Genomic DNA, 20832 nt, shown 5'->3' with positions numbered 1-20832 from the left:
GAGAGCCAGGGAAAGGTTACTCCAGGATTCTGGAAACCCAAATTGGTAACACTGCTGTCTGCACCTCCTGAAGGTGGGTCAGTAAGGGGGAGAGGAGGATGGAGATGTTGCAGGTGATTATTGCCTGGGGAAGCAGAACCTGCTAGATCATGGCTTTGGCCCAGTGAGGATTATTTTTCCTGCCATGTTTTCACACCGCTGTCATGTGTGGCCAAAGAATCTAGGCCACAGCACTGCATAATTGCACGTTTTGAATATAGCTTCTTTGTTTTGACTGTGATCTATGGGGAAATATTTACCTTGGTGGGTTATTTATTTATTTATTGGCTTATTTTTGTACCTGTTGCTATAGTTTACTGAAAACCTGCTAAGTTTAAGGGCCGCCATGAGGAGGGACATCAATATGTGTCAGAAGACTCCTGCGTGAGCATTTCCTGGTCCAGTCCTATGTCTACCCCTCACTAGCCTTGGGCTGGTAATTGTCTTTTATAGTCCACCAAAAGTATGCACAGTTCTTAAATTTTAATTATGGTATGCTGAAAGAAGATATTATACGAGTAACTGATTATTAGACTTGAGCACTCAGACCTGAAATGATTTTTGTTTAGTGGAAAGCCCATGAAATAGATGAGAGCTATAATGATGATGACGATGATGATAATTATAATAAGCAGATAATAACAAGCCAATCCTTATTGAACATGTAGTGTGTGCCGAGGGCTCTCCTGAGTGCTTCACATTGATTCATATGCTCCTCACAACAATCTGGATTGGTAGGTACTATTATGGTCCCATTTTTACAGGTGAAGAAACTGAGGCACAGAAAGACCAAGTAACTTCCAAGGTCATATGATTAGCCAGTGGCTGAGCTGGGAATTGAACCGAGGCCATCTGTCTTGAGAATCCATGTCCCTGACCCCTAGAAGACAGGGCTACATGGGACTAGGCAAGTTTGTTGAAGGCATCATAGATACTAACAACTACTTGTATTACAGAACCAGCTCTTTATCATCGTATTTCAAGTTTGTTTTTGGAAAATAAGTACAGTTTAGTCTGGATAATTTGTTTTGTTTTTAATTTGGCTAGTTAGGTGTTTCTCACACTTTGGAGTGAACGTAAAATGGTGATATTTAACTTTTTTCACCAGATACGCTTATGATTAAATGAATTGTGGAAATTTTCCAAAATCATAAAAACAAAAGCTTGGAACCTAGTTACCAGTTGAAGTAGAAATATGCATTATGACCAAGTTTTTCTACAAACAAATAAACTCAGAATTTTCAAATGCATAAAACAAAGTTTCCCGGTTCTGTTATTTAATTATATATTTTTATCTGAATGCCATGCCATAAAATAATCACATTTTAAAGTGATCCTGATTAAGATTTAAGACATCAAAATTTTAACTCCCTTACATATTCTAGAATTGAGAATAAGCTAGTTTTTTTTTTTTGAGAATAAGCTAGTTTTTTAAACATGCCTTGTAATATCCCTTACATTGTAAACACTAAAAACTTAAGTTACCATAGTTTTTGCATGTCTAGATTACCAAACTCAATAAAACTTTATTTCTGTTTACTGCAGTGTTCTTAATTTTATAGAATCTGTTTTCTATCATTTATTCATTTATTCCTTTCCTCTCTCCTTTCCCTCCTGATTTTATTATTCTGGCATTTCAGTGTTTGATGTATTGGAAGTCCTTCATCTTTGCCATCTTTGAAAACGTAGACCTTACTTACCACTATTAGCCTCTCTCTTACTTGGAATTCTCTCCTCCAATAAAAGCAGGAATGTTGCTGGAGAAGGTTGTAATGAACATTACTTGTTGGACATTACTCCCAAAGAAACCATCATGAAACCATAGGATTCTCCTCAATTTAGAAAGAATCACCCCCAAGTCATTTCCATTTTATTAAAGTCTCTACTAGTGGAGACTCCCAGTTCTGGGTGATTGTTAAGAAGTGAAATTATGACTCCATTACTTCCTCTTAGATGGATAGATCTTGCATCTCCTTCTGGCCCCAGTGTCTCCACTATAATCTTGAAGTTATTGCATCTCCTCTTCCGATTAGGATGCCATCAATTTGAGTGTCTGTGTGTGTGTGTACACATGTGCACACGCATCATAGTGTTGACAGAGATGACAGAAAAGGAAAAACTCACTGTATTTTGCCTTTCCTGGCTTCATCAGACTCTGCCACAGTACTCATTTCAGATTCTGGTGCTTTCCTGGCTTCCTGAACCACATTTACCTAAGGGAGTGAAGGTAATTTATTTTCCTATCTGTTTGTCGTTGCACGGTAGTTTGGAAGGGCTGGTGTTTTCCATGTATTTGTTACTACTGTTAATCATTACAAAATCTTGTTATTACTGCCCATATATAAATCAGGAAAAGCAAATTTGATTTCTAGCATTTTAATGTGGTTAAAAAAATTCATGAATAGAGGAAACTTCTTATGCAAATATAAGCAACTGACAGAGAATAAATATGGGCACAAACTCTTGCTATTATACTCATCTTTTGACCTCAGCCGCCCTTTGTATAGCCCAAGTAATGACTGTTTGATATTTATTAGAAAGCAGATTAAATTTCTTGATTAACTGAACCTTTCATTCCTCTTTATTGTTTCATGTAGCAGTGAAAATAGATTGTTCTATTATCATTCTTGCCAGGAAATTTTTAAAATGTATAAAATTATTCATAAATGTATTTTAAACTGGAGTTATATTAATGTATTATTGGGTATACTGAGCAGAAAACATTTCTTTTCACATTTGAATGGCAGGCACATGATTATAAATTCACTTCCTACTGAATATTAATCATCAACTCCATATGGCTGGTGGATAAAACTCTTGAGAGGCACCAGCCAGGAGATGTAAATTCTTACCCTCATCGTGGACTTTTTTTATTTGATTTTGTTTAAAATCGACTGAGTGACCTTTGAATTAAAAAAAAGTCATTCCTCCTGAGAAGTCCAAGAGCAGTATGGTCTCAAGGTGGGTTGTTATTCCTTCCCCTTGCCTTTTGGCTTCTGTGGTCTGGGCTCTCCTGGCCTGCCTCCTACATCTGACTGTCCCTTGTTGGTCTCCTGCTTCCTCTGCTCCGCTTAAAACACTGGTGTTACTTCAAGTACCCACCTCAGTCCACTTCCATTCTTGCCCGTGTTTTCTCAAGGCTTGCTCATTCACACTTGCAGTTTACAAGTGCTGGCCTGTTCTCGGGCTCTAGTCCCGCCCCCCTCTCCCCCCGGGCAGGACATTTCCACCTGGATGCCCCCTGCCTCTGTGCTTCCTTCCTTCTCCACTCTGTTACCCCCACTCCACCTGTCCTATGACCTGCTCCGTGGCTTGACTGCTGACTCCGCAGCACTCAGCAAGGCACTGGCATGAAGTAGGCACTGAGGATGTGCTCAGTGATTTCATGTTCACAGTTGAACTCCTGATGCTTCTGTGTCCAACACCCACACACTGGAAAACACATCTTTTCCTGTGTTCTCTCAGTCAGTGGCATCCACCCTCCAATTTCCCCTCCGTCCTCTCTCTCCTCACACTGCCCTGTTGCTGCTTTTTCCGCACATCCAGTCCTGGATGGATGTCGTCTGTGTTTCTGAGTCTACTCCGCCCCTTCAGTCAAAAATAACACTACCCCGGGCCTTGGCGTTCCTGTCTCTCACCTGGACTTCTCAGCTCTATCTCTGTGTTGGTATTCCAGCTTTCCCATCTTGTCCCCTCAAATCCATCCTTCTTCACACCATTGCCAGATTAATCTGAAGAAAACTGCGAACTTTACCAAGACTACGAAAAGATTGAAATAAAGGCCGGGGGCTTTCTGTGCTCTCTGTACGAGGCGACAGTAGAAAAGTGTTGATGCTTCGTAGGCTTGCTTTTTCAGTTTTCCACAGTGCTAATCAAGAACCCAAAGGGAGTTTTCTGAGACAATTGGATAAAGTGAGTCACTTGTCTTACAAAGTAAATGCGTGAGGATACATAAGAAAAATTACATTGTAAGATGATCATGTTTGCGGTAAGAAAACTTGGCATTGAATCTCAGCTCTGGTACAGATTAGCTGTGTGGCCTTGTGCCGTTTCCCCCTGACCTTCACTAGGTCTTCCTCTTTAAAATGGCATGGCAACAGGAACTACCTCTAAGAATTTTTGTGAGTTTTAAATGATGTGGTGACAGAAAGCATGGAGTGTATTTAGCACAATGTCTGGTACCTAGTAAATGCTTAATAAATATTAGCAGAATCAAGAGAACATGAAAACCATAGCCACATACAGATATATACGTGTTTACATAATATATGAAGATGAAAGAATAGTATAGTGGTTGTCTCAGTATGGTGGGGTTACAGATTTTTCTTGTTTGTGCCTTTTCTCCATTTTCTATAACTATCATTTGTTACTTTTTTTTTTTTTAAAGATTTTTATTTGTTTGTTTGACAGAGAGCGACATAGCGAGAGAGGGAACACAAGCAGGGGGAGTGGGAGAGGGAGAAGCAGGCTCCCTGCCAAGCAGGGAGCCTGATGCGGGGCTCGATCCCAGGACCCTGGGATCACGACCCGAGCTGAAGGCAGACGCTTAATGACTGAGCCACCCAGGCGCCCTTGTTACTTTTTAAATAGAAAAGAAATCTTTCAGTGACTTCCCCTCCCCCACCTTTACACAATAAATCCAAACTCCCTTACACTTTGTTCAGTGCCCTCCGTAACCTCGTTCCGCTTTACTTCTCTCTCATCGATTACAACTTCTTCCTGCCTACCTTTGTAGTCACCATGAATCCTGAATTACCTTATTCCCTGTACGCACGGTTTCCTGCCTGCCTTGCCCTCGCCTCTGCCTATAACGTCCAGTCCTAACTTTGTCTTATTCACCGTAGCTTCTCTTTTAAGATTTAGCTTAAACTCACACATCAGATTGAGCATTAGGAACACCGTGTTTAAAGTATTTGCTCTTGTGTCTCTTTTCCTCGGTAGAATGTTTTCTTCCTGAATGAGGACTTTACTAGAAGCTAGAAATAAAAGATGACTAAGTTATAGCCCGTGCCTTCAGGTTGCTTCTAATTAGCAGAAGGGGAAAGGCATGAAAACACATGAAGGTGGTAACTATTGTAGGATCTCTGATACAAGTACCTGCAGGATTCAGTAGGGCAGAAAGAAGGGTGCAGTTAGTCCCTCTTGAGAGGGGGGACGGTGAATTAGGGCAAAAGGTTCATGCATGTTTTCTTTCAAGAGGTGATGCTTAAGCAGCTGAGTAGGTGTTTCCTGGGCAGATAACATGGGGACAACTGTTCTAGGCAGGGTGTGTGGGAGAATGGTGACAACTTGAGTTTGAGGGGGGTCTTCATGGTGGTTGGCACAGGGTAGAAGCTCAGAAATACTCAAACTGAACAGTATGCCCCCTCCTAGTATCCATGTGATTCAGGAGTCCCCAGAAGTTGTTTACAATATTTTATGTTTATGTGCTTCTGGGAATTTTTCTAGGGAGAGGATCCTGGAATTTCACCAGATTTCCCAGAGTTGCATGGCCTCTGAAAGGTTTAAAAACACTCCTGACAAATACCATACCACTAGAAGTAGGTGAGGTGAGGGGCGGAGGCTGGAAAATGATTTGCAGATAAGCTGTCCCCAGTGGCAGCGGATGGCCATGCCCCTGGCATCTCCAGGGCGCTTACCTGCTGGAGCCACGGAGGGCCTGGTCACAGCGGCGCTTCTGGTAAGGGTTCCACGCACTCTTTTCTAGTTCCTTTCACCAAGCAGGCTCCTTCCTGTCTCTTTGTTTGCTCCTGCTAAGCCATTACAGTGTTCTTTCCCTGAGAGTCAAAGCAACTCTCCAGGGCAGGAAACATTATGGGGTTGAAACACTGGGGAGAGAATGGAAGCACCATATGTTTTATTCTGAAAATAAATTAAGGAGGTGAATATGTGAGCAGAACAAGAAAGCAAATACAGTAACCAAAGCAGTTTGGTGGCAATGGTATTAAATAGACTGCATTAAAAGACTGCAATGGCATTAACCCCCCAGAGACACCGTAGGTCAGCTCATTCATTCCTCAGTGCCGGCCGGTAAAGAGATGTGTGAATTATCCAACACTTAGAATCCTGCCTAGGCAGAGCCAGCGTCGTCCTCCTCTGCCCTGTGTGCAGCTGTAATAATACCCTCTCTGTACCTTTGTTCTAGAACATACTGCACTGTGGTATAATTGTTGATATTCTTTTCTTTCATGAGGCATGACTAGCTTATTTTTGAATGGGCTAAATGCTGGGCTCAGTACATGTTTCTTGGAAGAATGAACTTGAGCTTTCGAGCCTGAAGGTAGTGGAGTTCACGGTTTAGCCTGCACACACAGAAAACCCCCCAAACAGCTGAAGATTTCCATTATCCTTTGCCTAAGGAGGCACTCAAGTAAAAGAGCTAATCAAGGAAAGGAGCAGATCTTCTGCAAAGACAGGGGCTGCACTTTTGAAGGGAGGGGTTTGGTGCAGTGTCGAATCTGATGCAGTATCAGATGCTATCAGCTTGCCGAACAGTTTTGGTAACCACAGGCAAAGCAAAGGACAAAGGTAACTGGAACAGGCGTAGAGGGCACTGTTGGCCACACTTGGATCTGTGTCAGGAGTACCCACACACCTTTGTCTGTTGCCCAAAGTCAAGTAACCTTCAGAAGCATAATGATCATGCAGTTGTATTTCTCAAAGCTCACACTGGGATTCATGAAGCAGGCTCCTGCCTTGCGTGATGCTCACAGGGATGCCCTGTGTTCAGAGGGATTCAGAGGCTCCTCAGCTAACAGAATGTGGGGGAAGCTTGCAGGGGGCTCAGGGGAGTCACAGATACATTTAAAGGAATGGAAGATTTAAAAATTAGAATGTTAAAGAAGAAACTGAGGGGTGGCTTCATGGTCTCAGGTATAGGAAGTACACAGAGAATAGTGATTAATATTTTCCAACTACTGAGGAACAAAGAGCAGGAAAACTGGTTTGAACTGTATCATGAGGGCTTCTGAATTGATGGGGTGCATTAGAAGATTATGGAAAATATCTTCTTATATCCCTGTCATGTTAACTTTATTAGTTATAGATAGTGGGTCATTTTACACATTAAGTCGTTTACACTGTTGCTTTCCCAGATTAGACACTCACTGTAAAGAAGGAAGGGAAAAGGAACTAGGGGTACTGACTGAGCATCTTCTGACAGCAGGCCCTGGGTTTTCCTGCATCTCTGATTTACAAGCGTCATACTGTTTAATACCTGAGAGGTAGCTATTATCATCTCCATTTATTTGTAGGGAAAGTAGACCAGGAGCACTCAAGATGACAGCTGTAGGTGGCAATCCGAGGACTATGTTTTATGTTATTTCAGTCCTGAGTCCGTGACTCCAAAGGCCTTGCTTCTAATTCATCTGTGAAATGCAACGAATCTAGTGTTTACTGAGGCTGCCTGGATGCCTCATGCTCCGTGAGGAGTGCCAGACTGGCCTGTCCCAGGTCCTGAAAACCTTCCCCTCAGAACAACTGTGCGTTCGTTCCAGTTTGGCATTTATACGTCCAGAACGCCGTCTATCCCGCTTCTTCTCAGCCTGGGCAAAGTGTACTTACGGAGCAGCAAATCTGTAACACATGCTTTCTGGCATAGCAATAGGAACAAGTCGAACAATACATTTCCATATAATAAATATAAAAATTGAACTCCAATGGCATGCCTTTGGATTGTCTTCACAGTGAAGGCACTTTGCCCATGTCAGATGGTATGTGGCATATAAGTACATCAGGGATTGTGGCCAGGTGGATGATCCCCATCTAAATGAAATCTGCTGGTCACCAACCCTTCCTATCCCTGACACTTGCTGGGCCACGTCTTTTTCTCATGGTGTGCATTATACGTGGGCAATTGTAGGTATTTTGGAAAAAGAGAGAAAATTGTAAATAAATCACCCCTAGCGCGACCACCCTAAGATAAACCAAACATGAATACCTTAGCATGCTGCTTTCTAGCCTTTCGGAGACGCAGATGTAATTTCATAGAGGTTAGACATGTGGTATGCTGCCTTTTCGCTTATCTTGCCTCATAAGTATTCCCTAATATTTATTTTATTTCTTTGTTGTGGTAAAATACATATAACGTAAAATTGGCCATTTTATCCATTTTCAGATGTACAGTTCAGGGGCATTATGTACGGTCACACTGTTGTATAACTGTCACTGCCGTGCATCTCCAGAACTTTTTTCATCCTTAAAAGCGTGTTTAAGTTCTCTCTACTTAAACATGCTTCACAAACCATACTTGATAGTTGTATCGTATCCAACCCTATAGAATTTACTTGAGAGCATTTACTAGCAAACATTCAACAGATACTTATTTTGTGCTCACTATGAGGTAGACCTTATGGCTAAGGTAGTGAACAAAATGTGGTTTTTGTCTCTTGGACCTTAAGTCTGGTGAAGGAAGTGGATGTAAGTGGGCTGTTGGGGTCCTGCAGAGGGTAAGCGCAGGGGCTAGGAGTGCAAATAGGAAGAGAGCCTAACATGCTGTATAATTTACATAATCTTTCCTTGATTATTGTAGATTGAGCATGTGGCAGATTTTTTTTGCTATTGTAAATAATGTGAGGTATTTATGGATATAAATATTTGTTTGCATTCAGATTATTTTATGAAGATTTTGAAAAGTGGAATTATTAAAGTACTGGTTGCAATAGGGCAGTGAGAGGTGTTCTTTTAGAGTGCTGGAAACATTTCCAGTGCCTGTTACATCTTGTGAGCTCTCCTAACCTTTTTAAATAAGTGTCTATGTAACTTGTAGGATTGTGTGAAGAGTTGAGGCTGAGAAAGGAGTGTACCCAGCTGGGAAGAGCTCGGGAGGGCAGGGGCAAAGGGACTGTGACTGAGGTTGACCTGATGTCCCAGGTAACATTTGAACTGGCCAGCTGGCTGGACTCCTGTCAGAGAGGCCTTGGTTGGATTCCGGCTTTAGGGCTGTGCTCTGTGTGCATGCTGACAGAATTTGTCTCCCTTCTCTGAAATTCCAGGCTTGCAAACTTGAAGCTCATTATGAAGTCAGAGAAGCCTATAAAAGACAAAGTACCTGTGTGTCAACTAAACAGAAACTTCTGGTCTATTATCAGAGCTGGAAGAGACTTTGGGATATCATGTAATCTTCCCTGTTCAGACTATAGCTAAAGATGCTGAGGTTTAGAAAGTTAAGGAACATTCTGAAGGAAACCAGTTGGGGAGATAAAGAAGAGGGATTAAAACTCATTTCTCTCAACTTATCTTGTGGTTACTCTAACCTGCCCCATGTTGTCTTAGCCTTTGTTCTTGTCCTTGTGGGAATTCTTTTCTTCTTTCTTGTAAACCCTTGATTTTGTTTTCTGGTGCGTCCTTCTAAGATGCTATTCATTTTCAGATTGAATACATGTATGTGCTGGCTAATGTCTCTCCACAGCCGTCATGTTATGCTGGTGTGTGTGCCTTCCTTATTCTGTGTCAGTTGTAGCCTACGAACCTGTTTGACTGCTGACTGCTGTCTTCATCCCGGCCTCATTGTTTATTGGAAAGTCTCTGTTGACTCTGGCAACAGTAACCAGTTATGTTTTATTTCACTCCCTTTGGGTGAGTCTTTTGGGGTAATTTTATTGGGTTTGGGTTTTTTATTAATGTTAAGAAGTCATACAGCCTCCAGTGATGTAGGAAATGTGGAAACCTGGTCTGGGGCCAGCGAGTAAACAGTTTTTAAACACATCATTAATGTTGAGAATAGGAATATTAGCACAGATCTCTGATGTATTTATTTTATGATGACTGACGGCTAATGATTAGTTGGTAAAGCTTTACCACGAACACACATCTCTATATTTATATGAATGCGCATATACTTTTTTTCTGTATAGCAAATCTTCTCAGGTCAAATTTACAAGAAAGTTAGCATTGCTTTGTGTTCAACAAAGTGCCATTATCTTCAGTAGAGCTTCATAGTTACATAATGACTCTAAATATAGGGCCATCAGCCCCCTGATAATAATTAGAAAAAGGAACTTAAAAAGCCAGGGCTTCAAATTTGGTCTGAGGCTGTCAGCCCCAGTATGAAGTGATTATTATGCAGTTGGAAAATCCTGTAGCTTAGATTCTAAACAATTTCTGGTAATCAGTATCTCAGGATAATTCACAGTTTTCACAGTTTTTCATTTATGAGAGAAAGGAACGATTCCTCATTTATCTTAAGACTTTTATGTTGGCAATCCCATCCTTAATTAAAAAGGCATTGGCATTTTCATTATGAAAATGGTTTTCCTGGATTTATAGCTGAGTCCATTAATTTAGTGTTTTAAAGCTGTTTGGCATTAGTCTGTTAGTTACTTTTATACAAAAAACAACTTAAAAATTGATTTTGGAGTGTCTTGATTTTAAAAACTTTCAGACATCTGTTCTTCCTGGGTCTGCTGGATTGACGTATCAAGTTCTGGAGGACTAGGGAATAAATACAGCATATTTAGCTTCCAAAAAAGAGGATGGCCATTATCACTCTGTGTTTAAGGCACTTGAGGAGAGCCTAAGGTGACATACTGTGGCTCTGTATCCCACCGTTGTTCTCTCATTTTCTTCTGTATCTTTCAGAGTGGAAAAATAATTATGATAATGGCAATTCTGTTTTCTTTTTAGCATTCATATCAGTCCTATGAAGATAGGCAGTATGATGCCCATTTTACACATTGGGAAGCTGAGACTCCCCAGCAGATCACCTGATTAACCCCTCACACCGCTTGATCGATTCCTGTCATTTCCCTGCCACCTCTTTGCATTCTGTACATCACTGCCGGTCCCATCTATGTTCTTTATAACATTCTCCTTCAGAAACACCTTCTAAGAGTCCATTATGCATAGGGCGAAAGCCCAAACTAAAGAAGTCGGGTTGATCCCGACTTCTTTAACCTTCTACCCCACAACTTCCTTACAAGAACCTGCACTATTAAGCCTACATGAGGGTGAACGTACTGTGTGCTTCCCCACCTGTTTCTCCTGCCTCAGCACTGGCAAATGCCTCTTATTTGCCACGCACTCTATTAGGATCTTAGCTACAACTCTTGCCTTTAAAACTTTAGGCTAGTAGCAAGATAGATGTGGACATAAATCACTTCTCCTTAACTTTTATGTATCTAATTCCAGATTGGTTTAGAGCTTTCGCGCTTGGTGAAAATTTTCCTAACCATTCAAGGCAAAAGTTGGTTCCACCTTACTCTGAATGCAGCATGAACTGACTGTACCAAATATTTATCTTCAAGTTTTGATTGTATTTTCATGTGCCTGGGCCTTAACCCACTTCTAGATTATAGACTCTTATAGGCAAAGTCTGTGACTTTAATATATCTTTGATTTCTAAACTCTATTTTTAAACGAAGGATTAATTTGTAAAAATATATAAAATGTCATAAAGAGATTTTAGCATTGGCTGGGGCGCCTTGGTGGCTCAGTCGGTTGAGTATCTGACTCTTGGTTTTGGCTCAGGTCATGATCTCAGGGTCACGAGATCAAGGCTCCATGCTCAGCGGGGATTCTACTAGAGATTCTCCCTCTGCCCCCCCCCCCCCGCTCTCTCTCTTTCTCTAAAATAAATCTTTTAAATAATTTAGTGTTGGACTACCATATTTTTAATATATTGCAATGTGGTCTGAGACCACATGTTTTAAAGTATAAAAAATTAGGTTGGCACACAAATATGGCATGTCGTTTGTTTTTCTGGATTTCTTTAAAATCCTGGCACCAAGTTTTTTTTTTTTTAATTGAATTAATAATTTTACTGTGACACCTTCCTGTTCATTAGATATCAGCACAGGAAGAAAGCCTTTTGAACATCAGCCAGGCCTTTAAAAGACACTAATAAAACATCTCAGTTGCTAGTCCTTCAAGTTATGGGACTTGTTAAAAATACCATAAAAGGTAAGTAGCATGAGCAGACTGAGTCTTGACTAAGAAGGTAGGAGACCCGTTCTACTCCTGGCTCAAGTCACTGAAGGGGGTGACTCTGGTGTAGTCAGAAGCACAGTGAGCTCCAATTTCTTTGCCTGCCAGATGGTGCGTCATAGCAGACATGGTGGGTTTTTAACCCATCAAATACTTTTATGGGTGCCTCTCCCCCTATTGTGTTAGTAGAACTGCATCCATCTGTTTATTTATAGGTCAATAGGCCGGTGGCTAAACAACAGAAATTTATGTTCTCACGGTTCTGGAGGCTGGAAGTCTGAGGTCGAGGTGTTGGCGCATTTGGTTTCTTCTCTGGTCCTTCCAGGGACAAGAATCTGGTCCTTCCTCTGTTGTGCACACCTCTGTGTGTGTGTGTGTGGGGGGGGTCTCTGCCCGTTTTTCCTCTCAGAAGGACACCAGTCAGATTGGATTAGGGCCCACTCTCACTGCTGCATTTTAACCTCATCACCGCATCAAGGTTCATAGGGTCACGTTCTGTGTACTGGGAGTTAAGGCTTCAACGCGTGAATTTTGAGGAGACACAATTGAGCACATTACATCTATTTAAAATAACCTTCATTTGTTTTATAGAGAGAGACTAGTATAAAGAGGAAACCAAAAATAGCCTTCCCCCTAGTTCATGCCTATTGTTAAAGAGGGAGGGTAAGTACCTGAAAAGATCATTCAAAACTGTATTCAAGGCTGTAAAAGGAAAATTAACACTCTCCTAGCCCCTTCCTTCCACACTCAGGCCACCTCTTTATTTTATTTATTTATTTTTTAATCAGGCCACCTCTTTAAATACGTTTGCACAAATGTTTGTGGAGTCCAGGTACGTTATTTTCGGGTCTTAATATATCATACAACATACAGGTCTCCATATCTGCACACCGTCTGTACTGGCCTTTTAAGTGACTACATGGTATTCTGTTGTCTCTGTTCTGGATGGAACTGGTGACCTATTCATGGGCATTTAGGTTGTTTCCATGTACCCTCTCCACCTCCAGTACCAACAGTGGAGTGGGATTCCTTCTAAACATGCATTATGGAAGGAACAGTAACGAGCCACCTAATGAAAACAACTGGCCTTGGATTTTGGTGAAGACAGCCGTTGTTTTCCACTTTCCTGTTGATTGGTCCTCACTAGTTGATGTGAAAGGTATTTCAGTCTGTCTTACCCTCCAGCCCCTGACCATGTGCCAGTGCCTCCTTCCCGCATAATGTGGAAGGAGGGGCTTCCCTTGGCATCCTCAGGTCCCCTTGCACAGCCGTCCTTTCTCCTCAGGAAGAAAGGTCTAGCTGAATCACGAACAGGCAGAAACTATTTTTAGTGAAGTAAAACAGTTTTTCTTCTAAGAATTGCTCTTTCTGTGCCCACGACGGCCCATGAATCCTCTCTGGCTGCTTCCACCCTTTGGACAGGGGCCAGGTTCCTAACAGAACATAAGCAGTCTTATTGCTAATCAAGATTTACAGCTGCGACCAGGATAGTCCGCCACTGGGTGGATTTGCAGACCCTTTAAGCTAGTGGCAGCAGCAGCTCTGAAATTAAGTGCAGTGCCAAGCCCTCAGTCCTGTTCTCCAGGCCCGCCCTCCTTCCTCAGGCCCAGCCTTCTAGCCACAGGTATCATCTGGCATTATTTTATAAGCTGTGCCGCGGTGCAGATGTTCTTTGCTGAGGAATTACTTTCATTTCTGGCTCATTTCAGGAAATGAGGCGGTCTATCAGAGGTGTTCTTCATTTTCAGACCCACGGAGAATTCATTTTCTCCTGGGATTTCTAGCCACATGTGGGCAGTGCTTTATTTACCCAGATGTGAGAAAGAACAGTAATGAACAGCCCTTTTCCAAAGCAGCCCTTCCTTCCCTGCAGAACCCAATGTGAAGACCCAGAGGAACTTATGCTCTTATTAATGTAAATATTTCTGAGGTTTGGGTTTTGTGATGCTTGTGGACATGCTGTGTGTATGGGCTTTGGTGCAGGAAAAATATAATTTAGCAACAGATTTAAAAGGTAGTCTGGAGTGTTTCTAATTACTGTTTGTTTAGCTCACCATTGCCTTAATAAGTGGATTTAAGTAACCTTGGGGGTAGGGAATGTAATGTTCATATTATAGTCAGCCATGCAAATCAAATCCTAACTAAGTATTGCAGAGAACACACCATGGAGTCATTTCATATGTATTCCATTGAATTTTAAATTTAGAACAGAGAGCATTTTGGAATAGGCGTCTTTCTACCTGTCCTGCATTGGCATGAATTATGCACATGTCTAAAATCAACCCTACTGTGTGCTACCACCCCATTTAAAATCCATCACTGGCTTTGACATGCAGTTCTCCTTTCAATTGGACACAAAAGAGAGGGAGAAACTTAAAAGCTTCTCTTCTTTTCTCTTTGCCACCCTTCAGTGGCTGTCATAGGAAATGGAAGTATTAAGAGCGCCTAGAACAGTGGTTCTCAACCTTGGCTGCGCCTTGGAATCAGCCTGGGAACTTTGAAAGATAGGGATGCCTGGGTCCTACCCCCAGAGATTTTGGTTTCATTGTTGCTAATGCAGCCTGCCTTGGGATTTTTATAAGCTCCCCAGAGGGTGTTATTGAGCACTAGGGGTTTTGAACCACAGACCTGAGAGATCTCTCATCCAGTGGTTCCCTGCCCTGACTGCACACCAGCATCACCTGGAAAGCTGCTGAAAGAAACACAGGTGTCCCATCAATTGAAACCACATTTCTGGGGGAGGGAGCCAGTATTTTTAGAAAGCTCCCAGAGGATCCTGATGCACAGCAAGGGTTAGGGCAAACTGACATAATCTAACCATCCCATATCACAGATGAGAAAAAATGAAAACTCAGAAGGGCAAGTGGCTTGCTCAAGGTCATATCCCAGTTGTTGCAGGAGCAGGTCTGGGACTCCGGTCTGACCCTCCGACTGGTCTCTCTGCTGCGTGATGCCACCCCCTTATATTTGTTGTATTTATTGATGCTTCCTCATTCTTCAGGTGATGTTGCTGCCTCCAAGAGGCCTTTTCTGACTCCTGACCCATTCAGGCTGGGTAAGATGCCCTTCCTCTCTATTTGAACAGCACCCCTAGCTCTCCTCTCAGACGGTCATTTCCAGCAGCCTTACCCTCCTTGTCGTTTCTGCAACTTGCTGGCATCTTGTAGGGTTCCGGATCGCTTGTTGAGTTGAAGTACCCTGATTTTTTTATTCCTCCATTAGTCCACATGGATTGCTAAAAATAATTTATTTCTATATGTTAGCTTCCAAAAATAGCTTCTGAAAGCAAAAGTTATTTATGTTTCTAGGGCCCCCTGTATTGTGGGTAAGATCTCATACACTGAGACTTTCCACCCTTATCTTCCAGAACAGAGGTTTTTGGGGGGTGGGGGGTAAGAAATTACAGGGGGCTTCTGATGTAAATGAAAACAAAATTTCAGTAACCTCCCAAGTTGCTCAAGGTACTTAGAGCATCCAGGGACTTTTGAATCCTTACAGGTGTGTATGGTGGAAGTGGAGGGGAGCATGTGGCCTTTACCTAAAGACAGAAAGTTGTATCAAGAAAATAATGCGATTTCGTGGAAGTATGTTCTAAGGACTAAATTCGTTATACTGCATACATAACTCCCAAGAAGCCACATTCTGTTACCAGAGCCGAATTAAATCCTTTGGCCTCTCTGGATTCATGTGTTAAATTCTCTTCAATTCATATTGATTGATTCAACTCAATTCAATTGATTAAAAAGAAAAAAACCCACAACTGTCAGTCTTCTGTCATCCCATTTGACTTAAGGTTCATTCTTGGTCAGTACCTTATTTTTATTTGAAAAATATTTCCAGGTTTGCAGTATTTGTGTTGACTCTTAGGGCTTTACCAGAGATTTGTCTCAGAAAGCAGGTTGCAGCCGGCATCTCTTGAGCTGCCGTGGCCAGGAGGCGGCACACAGGGGTCACAGAAAGTAGCTGTTTTCTTGTGGGGAGAATTCGAAGCTTTTGGAGCCAAGACTGTAAACTGGGCTGAGAGCTGTAGGGTGAATGTGAAGATGATGTTGAGATGTGGCAGCCAGAAGAGAAGAATGACCAGAGTGTGTGGACTCACGCTGAAGTCTTAAATGTCATAGTTTCCTGCTTTATAATCAGGAAAGGGGCAGTATGGTGGTGTGTAAGTGAGGCCGCCGTATATTCGGGGGGAATTTTCCTTTATTAAATAGTCTGAGAAATTTCAGGAGAAAGCGAATAGCTGGAGGTAAATGTAAAACATTTTAATATTAAAATAATTTTGATTATACTGTGGAACATAAAGTGCAGAGTTTGCCTGATTTCCTTTTTAAGATGAAACATGAAATTTTAAAGAAGCACCTGTGTCCAGTCTCTCCTTTGCTGCTATTTGGGTGAAAAATGAACAGATAGACAAAATTTTTGCTAAGTAACCAGCCTCTGTCATACCAATTTCAGAGGCTCAGCAGTACATTGTGGGAGAGGAGAGTTTATTAAATATGTAAGATGGTGTTCAGTGTTTCAACCACTTTGTGCCATCAAAATCGTTACGACCACCCTGCAAATTCGGACTTATTCACACCAGTGTTCACGTTTGAGGAAGTATGTGTATGCACCTGTCCGCCAGGGAGCAGAGTCAAAATTTAAATCCAGGTCTGTCTGATTCCAGAGTCCTTATAATTTTCTAAGAAGCCGGCTGACTTCAGCTTTCCTTACGGTTGTTATTTAACATTTGTAAGTTAATATTTATAAGCTTCTGTGACACAGTTAAAAGCATTTCTTCATAAAGTCCTATAAAGTTCTGACTTTAAAATGGCATGTCATTGTTGCAGTGATACTCCGAGACTTCCAGCATGTTCATTGTCATGATTGAAAGAGGGGAAAGGAATAGTCAGTGATGGCCATTTTTGGTCCAAACACAGTATCAGGTAGAATTTGGTAATCTGTCTCTCAGCCATCACACATTTGACTTGAGGGAGGCAGCAAAACAAATTGGTGGATGATGTGCTCTTTGTGATGTGATTCCTGGGTTTGAGAAGCGGCGCCCTTTTGCCTGCTAGCTGTGTGATCTCGGGAACGTCACCTAACCCCTTTGTGCCTTAGTTTCCTCATCAGTAAGGCAGGGGCATTCATAACTTGATTAAAACTTGCTGTTTTAAAAATTAACATAAGGCATATAAAGAGCTTGGAATATTGTGTGATACAAAGTAAGTGCTCAGTAGATGTTTAGCTATTCTTAGTGGATGAAAACTAGATGCTACACGACCCAGCAATTCCACTCCTAGGAGAGATGAAAACCCTTGAGAAATGAAAACCCGTGTCCACAAAAGACCTTCTAGCGAAAGTTTATGGAAGTTTTATTCATAATAACTAAAACCTAGAAACAACCCAAATGTCCATCAACTGGCAAATGGGTAAACTGTGGTACACCCACACAGTGGAACAGTGTTGAGTAGCAAAAAGGAACCGATTACTGATATAGGCATCAACATGGATGAATTTCAGAAGCATTATGCTCAGTGAAAGAAGCCAGATATAAAAGGCAGCATGCGATTTGATTCCATGTACATGACATTCTGAAAAGGCAAAACTGTAGAGAGAAATCGGCTCATTGCTTGCCAAGGACCAAAAGCGAGAGAAGAAAATTGACTGTGAAGGGGTGAGAGGAAGCTACATGACTGTATACATTAGTCAAAATGTACCAGACTTGGGGGAAATTTTTTTTTCTTTTTTTTTTTTAAGATTTTATTTATTTATTTGACAGATAGAGAGAGAGCACAAGTAGGCAGAGTGGCAGGCAGAGGGAGAGGGAGAAGCAGGCTGTCCGATGAGCAGGGAGCCCGATGCGGGGCTCGATCCCAGGACCCTGGGATCATGACCTGAGCTGAAGGCAGACACCTAACGACTGAGCCACCCAGGCGCCCCTTGGGGGAAATTTTTACTGTATATAAATTAAACCTCTGTAAACCAGATTAAAAAAAAAGTCTGGTGCCACAACATAGCAAATAGGGAGAGAAAAGGGGGTTAGGAACAGTAATCAGAAGTAGCAGAAACTGCAGATACTCTGCAGTGGCTCTCTAAGATGGGTGGAATGATTTCATTAATTTTCCTCTCCCAGGCTTTGAGGAACCTGTGGAATAGTTCTGTCCTGCCCAAGCGTATCTGATTCTCTGCCATGAGCACTGGTGTGCTGCCCCATTTCTTTTAAGCCAACCCATGAGAGCTGCCTTTATTTCCCAGGCATGGGGATCTCCTCGGTCGCTTCCTGGGAGAATCCCGAAGGAGGGAGGGCCGGCTGTGTGAGGAGGCATTCATGGAAACAGAGCATTGGTGTTCTAGAGGAACTGAGGCTTACTATTCCAGATTACTCAGTCGTCTGAGGGCATTTATGGGTAGGGAATGTTATCTCAGAACATTGTTCATTCATCCCGAGTCATGGAGGCCCTGGCCCTTTATCATGGAGCTCTTGCTTATCTTAGCAGGACTGGGCACAGCTGACCACTCCCTCCTTCCTGAAATTCTTTCTTTACTTGGTTTCTGTGATGCTGCTCCATTTTGATTCGGCTTGCAACTCACTGGTTTTTCCTGTCTCCCCTGCCGGATCCTTCTCTTCCTAGGTCTGGCCTCTGACACTGGCGTGCTGATGGCTTTATTCTCTGACTGCATATCTCAGCTCACTACTTAGGTGATACTCATTTCCAGAGCCTTGAATACCATCTGTATAGAGATGACTTCCATATACATAGCCCCAGTCCCTATCTCTCCCTGGCTTTTCAGCTGCCCGCTTTACTGCCTCACTTGGTTGTCTACTGGACGTTGCAGACATGGCATGTGCAAAACCAACTTCTCATTTGTTTTCTAAACCTCCATTTCTTCCATTGTTCCTCATCTCAGCAGTGACTCAGTCCAGTTTCTCAGGCCCCCAACCCCGAAGTCTTCTGGATGCCTGCCTTTCTTTCGCACCTCATATTGGACCCATTAGCATCTATCCCAAATCCAAGCACTCCTCATCTCCCACCCCACACCTAAGTCCGAGTCAGGCCACCACCACCACCACCACCACCACCATATCTTGCTGGGACTTTGGAATCACTTCCTCAGCCCTCTTCCTGCCTCTTCTCGTTACCCTGTGGTCTGAGTTCACACAACAGCCATGGAAATTCTTCCTTTTATACTTTTATATTACCCGCAGTGGTTTTTCTACAAACAGTATAAAGTCCTGACTCTTAGCCCTGTACCATAAGGCCCCTGGCACCTCCCTGTCCCCGTCTCTTGCTCTGCCCGTCTCTCAAGGTGCTCCAGCCACACGGGCCCCTCACTGCCCCTTGACATGTCACCCTCCTGCCTGGAACGCTGCTCTCCTCCCCCTCTCCATCTGCTCTCCCCTCCCAACCCCTTTCTGTCTAGGATTCTTGTCTTGCATTTCATTCACTTCTCCCTCAGACGCCACCCTTTGGAGCTGGCTGGCCTCCCTGACTCACCTATCCAAAATATCACTGTCACTCTCGGTTCCCTTCACCTGCTTTAGTTGACTTCAAAGCATTTATCGCTACCTGAAATTAAGTCTGTATTTGTTTATTGCCTCTGTCCCCCAGTAGGTCCTAAGCTGCATAAGAACAGCATTCTGGTGCTCAATAAGCGTTTTTTGAACGACTGAAGGAATAAGTGAATTAATGCTCACGTACCCTTATATTAAAAATTAAAGAACCAGACACCTTCCTAAACCCTCATACCCCTCTCCATTCTCTCACCCCATTTCTTGGTTCTTTAATTAAGGTGGAATTTCTCAAATGTTATCTAGATGTACTACAGTTCTTCACTACCCATTTCTTCTTTCCTCTGCTACAATTTGCTGTCCTTTCCCATCACTCTTGTGAAATTTCTCAGGGTCATTCAAGCTCTGTGTGTTGCTGCTTCTAATAGATATGTTCCTATCCTGTCTTATTAGATCTTGCGTTTAGTTTTATCATGGAACGTAAGTTCCCTGAAAAGGGACTTTTTCTGTGGTGTTATCTGTTATATCTTCTGCATCGAGCACGGTGCCTGGCACAGAATAGGTTCCAGAATAGGGGTTCTTAATGTTTATACGTGTCATGTCATGAGATGTTTGACATGAGTCCTTACTTCCGTTTTTTTTTAAAGGGGAAAAATAATTTTTTTGCTTTTCCAGAGTGTTGTGTAATTATTTTATAATATTTACATAAGTAGAAAATTGAGTAATACAAGATGTGTTATGAAGAGCAGCATCTCCCCTTCCATTTTATGGTCCCCAGAGGCAAGTATTTTCAACTTTAGTGGATTATTTTAGTAATTACTTCTATATCTTTAATTAATGTAATCATATTGTTACTCATCTGTTTTTTTTTAGTTTTAAGGATTATCTGTTGATGAAAAAGTGAGTATTTAGCTCAGGTTCATCCAGCCCTGCTCCTCTCCCCTCTCACACAAATTTCCCAGCCCCTATCCTCCCAGTTGTAATTGTATTGTAATTTTGGTAAAATCAATATGCAGTGTTTACCTTCTTATAACTAATGCTTTCCACAGACGAGCGCTGTAATATAGTTTGTTTACTTTTCCTCTCAAGCCTACATAGCAGGTACCGACTTTTTAAAATCTCTTCATTTTTGATGTACTTATGAATATTCAACCTCAGGCTCTACCCCAGTTGTAAATCTCCTCCCAGTCAACCACATCAAGAATGTACCAAGTTCATCTTTTTGGGGAAATTCCCTCTCAGACCCTTCTGATCTTGTCTCTGCCTAGGTTGCTTTCTTGGCCCCAAAACAACTAAGGCTTCCCCCTTCACCACCCTCCTGAGAATTCTTTTTGCCACTTGATCTCTGGAACGGAATGACTTATTCTTTCTTGGTTTAC

General features: G+C 42.2%; 1 protein-coding gene across 2 annotated transcripts in view; it reads left to right on the top strand.

Moving 5' to 3' along the window:
• The window catches only part of ANO6 (anoctamin 6), a 185659-nt gene that overhangs the window by 26510 nt on the left and 138317 nt on the right, over positions 1-20832 (top strand). The window contains exon 2 of one of the 2 annotated variants that reach the window (XM_073882090.1): positions 14963-15016. The exons of the other annotated variant lie outside the window; for it this stretch is intronic. Coding sequence (XP_073738191.1) covers positions 14963-15016 — 54 coding nt within the window. The remainder of the gene's footprint in view (positions 1-14962; positions 15017-20832) is intronic. 2 annotated transcript variants of the gene reach the window in all.

This window comes from Callorhinus ursinus, unplaced genomic scaffold (genome assembly GCF_003265705.2).
Source record: "Callorhinus ursinus isolate GAN/ISIS: 27379988/994484 unplaced genomic scaffold, GSC_fseal_2.0 scaffold44, whole genome shotgun sequence".
Taxonomy (NCBI): domain Eukaryota; kingdom Metazoa; phylum Chordata; class Mammalia; order Carnivora; family Otariidae; genus Callorhinus; species Callorhinus ursinus.
This window is presented reverse-complemented; position numbering and strand designations above follow the sequence as displayed.